The sequence below is a fragment of the Talpa europaea genome (assembly GCF_964194135.1).
Source record: "Talpa europaea genome assembly, chromosome: 7".
Lineage (NCBI taxonomy): Eukaryota > Metazoa > Chordata > Mammalia > Eulipotyphla > Talpidae > Talpa > Talpa europaea.
The window spans coordinates 87,843,802-87,848,258 of record NC_140074.1 but is presented as its reverse complement, the minus strand read 5'-3'; the positions used below and the strand labels follow the sequence as shown (position 1 = coordinate 87,848,258).

At 36.5% G+C, this 4,457-nt stretch overlaps 1 protein-coding gene across 1 annotated transcript; it reads left to right on the top strand.

Annotated features, from left to right (window-relative positions):
* Positions 1–1,343: 1,343 nt before the first annotated feature.
* On the top strand, positions 1,344–2,273 carry LOC311174641 (olfactory receptor 1A1-like; the record flags this gene model as incomplete). The annotated part of the gene is made up of 1 exon (XM_084239227.1): positions 1,344–2,273. The coding sequence occupies one exon, from the start codon at positions 1,344–1,346 to the stop codon at positions 2,271–2,273; it is 930 nt and encodes a 309-aa protein (XP_084095353.1).
* Between the last annotated feature and the right edge of the window lie 2,184 nt (positions 2,274–4,457).

Below are 4,457 nucleotides of genomic sequence, written 5' to 3'. Positions count from 1 at the left end.
ATGGATAGAACTTGCAGAACATTTGATGGTTTACAAAGAAAAAAAAAATGTGTATATGGGTAAGCAGCTAGTAATTGCTACCACGATTAGGATGCATCAGGATGGATAAAAGAGAAGTGACCTGTAGTCAGAAGTAAAGGGCCATTACAATATTTCACATAGAAACTGGTGGTGATCAAAGCTAAAGCTCTTGGAAATAAGTAGAAAGTTATGTGCAAATTAAGTAAATGATCAATGAAATCAGATATAGAGATCAGGGGTAAGTGGGGTAAGTGTGCCTGTGAGCATCTCACATTTGGGGAACCTAGAAAGTAAACCTGGATATATTTAAAATATTAATGCAAATTGTTGTGACATAAGATGAATATTACTTCAAATAATCTCTCTAAAGGAAATAAAAATAAACATAATGTAGTTCTTTCTTAAAAAGTTTAAAATCTATTTAAGTTTGATGTGCAGAATACAGAGTTTGGCCACACATGCTATATGATGACTGAATGTGTAATACGGGGGGAAGAGATTAAGTATAGATTGGAGAGTCATCAAAACCACTATGGAGTTTGATAAGTCAAAACAGAAATAATAAGCAAAGGTAAGAGATGGTTTGAGAGAAAATCATTATGACTAGAAATATTTAAGAGTTTGGAATAGAGCTAAAGACTTTCGAAGATAAATGTCTACTTTAAAACTAAGTATTTGGATAATAAATTTGTTTTGCTATGACTTAATCCAGTTGTCATTATAATTTACAACTTTCTGATGCCAACGTAGATACTTATTACCGCCTATGTTCTAGGCTCATCCTGAATTTGATCAGTAATACAATTTCTAATTGCCTACGGTATATTAATCATCCTTTGAACTGGAATGTTTTCAAAAGAGAGCCTGTTCATTCTTTTAATGTCTAACAAAATAGCATGTGATTCTGGAATTTTATTCTGCTGTAAGGTCCTTGAGAGCTTAGAGTATGTAATACATGAATAAATGGATGAATGACTATATTTTACCAATCTTTATGATTTTCTACAATATCTGGCAAAGTATGTAACACATTGATAAGAAATTTAATTATTTGCTAAATGATTAAAGCCTAGGTGTTTGGGTGATGGTACTGGGATCCGGGAGAAGTTTGTCACTTAGACATGAATGGTTAGGGATAACAAATAATTAGTCTTGCTGACCAAAAGGGATTATTTTCCCCTCCATATTGGCTATCTCTGGTAATTTTAAATCCAAGTAGACAGCTAACCACTGAGGCAAACTGAATTTTAAGTAAGATTATTAACATACTAACTTTACTAAAAATTCTGGATTTCGCTCTCCCCTTTCTTGATGAAGGATCTATGAGAGAAGACAACCAGTCCTCTAATTTGGATTTCATCCTCCTTGGAATTAGTGGTCAGCAAGAACAAGAATATGTCTTCTTCATCTTCTTCCTGTTCATTTACCCCATCACATTGATTGGAAACCTGCTCATCATCTTGGCTATTCGCTCTGACAATCGCCTTCACAACCCCATGTATTTTCTCCTTGCCAACCTCTCCTTTGTTGACATCTGCTTCTCCTCTGTAACTATCCCTAAGATGTTGGTCAACCATATCTTGGGCAGCAAAGCTATCTCCTTTGGCGGATGCCTAACACAGATGTGCTTCATGTTAGCGTTGGGTAACACAGATAGTTACATCTTGGCAGCTATGGCATATGATCGTGCTGTGGCCATCAGCCGCCCACTTCATTACACAACAATTATGAGCCCAAAGGCTTGTTTCCTGCTAGTTGTTGGATCTTGGGTGATTGGAAACTCCAATGCCATACCCCACACTCTGCTCACAGCTAGGTTGTCGTTCTGTGGAAACCGGGAAGTAGCCAACTTCTACTGTGACATTGCTTCTTTGCTCAAGTTATCCTGTTCTGATATCCAATTTAATGTGAAGATGATGTACCTAGGGGTTAGTGTTTTCTCTGTGCCATTGGTATGCATCACCATTTCCTATGTTCGGGTCTTTTACACAGTCTTAAAAGTTCCATCCACAAATGGTGTGCGCAAAGCTTTCTCCACCTGTGGTTCCCACCTCACAGTTGTTTCTCTATATTATGGGACAGTCATGGGCATGTATTTCCGCCCGCTGACGAGTTATAGTCTAAAGGATGCTGTTGTAACAGTGATGTACATTGCAGTGACCCCAATGTTAAATCCTTTCATCTATAGTCTGAGAAATAAAGATATGAAGGCTGCCCTGGGGAAACTGTTCAGCAAGAGAATATCCTCATAGCCAATGTGAGCTTATATGGAGACCACAGTCATCAAATTAGAAGGCATTTGAAATCCATCCAAAATGTCCTCTCCACAACACCCCAAGAAGTCACCTTTTCTTTTATAGACACTAGCTTCTTCTCCTCAGAAATCCTATAGCACTATGATGAGACACCACTTGAAATTATCTATTTGTTCACAAGATGCTACTTTTGGCACACTGAGAGCAAAGGTTCATGTCATATCAATGCAGCTGACTTGCAGGGTAAAGTTGTGGAAGTCTGAGTCTTGGCTTCCACATCTACATAACAGGAACAATCTCTGCCTTGTCTGTGTCAGAGAGTATGAGGAACAAGTACTTCATGCTCTGAAGTTTATACCTTATTATCAAATGCCAACTTTTTGATTCATATTTAATCATACCTACTTCACTTGCCAAACTTGGAGGCAAGAGTTGTTTAAAATTATATGGGTCTTCTAATATTGTTCATTAAAGTGCAACCATAACCACTGGGAGAGGTGTCACTTATTAATGTGAATCAATAAATTTAATCTGACAATAATTATGCATGATCTGAATCAACATTATTTATCATCTATTATATACCTGTTATGTCAAATGGTCACTATGGATTAATCAGACGACAGAAATCATACCCACTATTTTTTTTACAGCTTTATATTATTTTAATTATTAATTTTTTTATTTTTGTATTAATTTTTTATGATGGCATACCCACTATTTTTTAATTAATTAGTTTTAAATTAAGCTTTCAAGCAAGGTATTAGTTACATCAGTATTTTCTGAAAATGACTAAAGGAGAATAATATGGATGCTGATTTACACAAAATGTATTAACTACAAGAAGTTACATCCATTAGCACAGGGGAAAGTAATGGAATAAGGTGGTTTTACCAACCTAGGAGTACAGGTAATGATTGCACATCTGGCATTTAGGTCTGTGAGAGGAGTCACCAAACTACTACCACTTATATTTCACCTGCTGAGGTGACCCAAATAATCATTCCTTGGGAAATCTGAGTTCATAATAATTATGCATCTTTGTGTTTTTGATTGTTGAAGTTTATTAACCTTTACTGTTGAGCATGGAAATACAAAAGCATCCTAAACAACTTGTAGGCCTAGTTCTCCTTATACTCCATTGTGTGGAATCAACATACTGTCTTCTAGTTGTGATCAATCATTCCAGCCAGTAGAGAAATTCCATTTTGTCCTGATTGACCCATAGAGTCATGCTACAATTTGGTGGATATGATCATAAGAATATAAATTGAAAATATGTAAATTCCAAAAGATTATTATTGACAGTCTTTACATAAGGTAATAAATAACTAAAAATATACTTTCTTGGAATAGAAATAGATTCAATAAAAGTAAACTGAAAAAGAAAACCAAAGAAAGATTAATATAGCATTCAGTTTGAGAAGATATCAAAGAAGGGAGACTGAAGGAGATGCAAGTGTGGTACCATTATGTTATTCAAGTCCTAGTTTTCAGATTTACTGGTGGATCAGTGAGTGTTTAAGACATTTATCTATATTAATATATAAATAACAAATAAAACTCTGCATGAAATGATGAGATTTTTCTTGTATAAAGGAGTGGTAGCATGAAGGGGGAGTGGTAAGGCCAAGAGTTTAATTAGGCATAGTGTTTATCAGGTTTTGCAGTCAATCTTGTACTTGCTTCATAAAATGATGTTGTAAGATTTTCTTCCCATTCTATATTCTGAATGAGCAACTGTCCTCAGAGGATACCTTGTTTCTGATACAGGGCAACAAGGGGCACCAAAACTGGCCAAGAACATTGCCCAAATAGTTTATCAGTCACTGTCTGAGTTCTTCACCAGTGCACACAACTGCAAGACTACTCAGGCTCAGAGCACAACAAAAATGGGATTTATTTAACAAAAAAGGGAAAAACAAAGAGTTACTGAGGCTAAAATTGGCCGTTTACGTCACCAGAAGCAGTGTCCAGTGTTCTTAAAGTCCTAAACACAAGCACTCCCAATATGGCTGCTTCCTGCCACTGAGAACGCAGAGCTCCTTTCCCAAACAATAGGCCATGCTCTCAAGATGGCATCTTCCTGCCACTGTAGACCTGGAACATGTGGCAGCCAGACTATAGGCCAGGTTCCAACTCACAAAGATAACAGGAGAGACAATAGGAGATGCTCCCCAA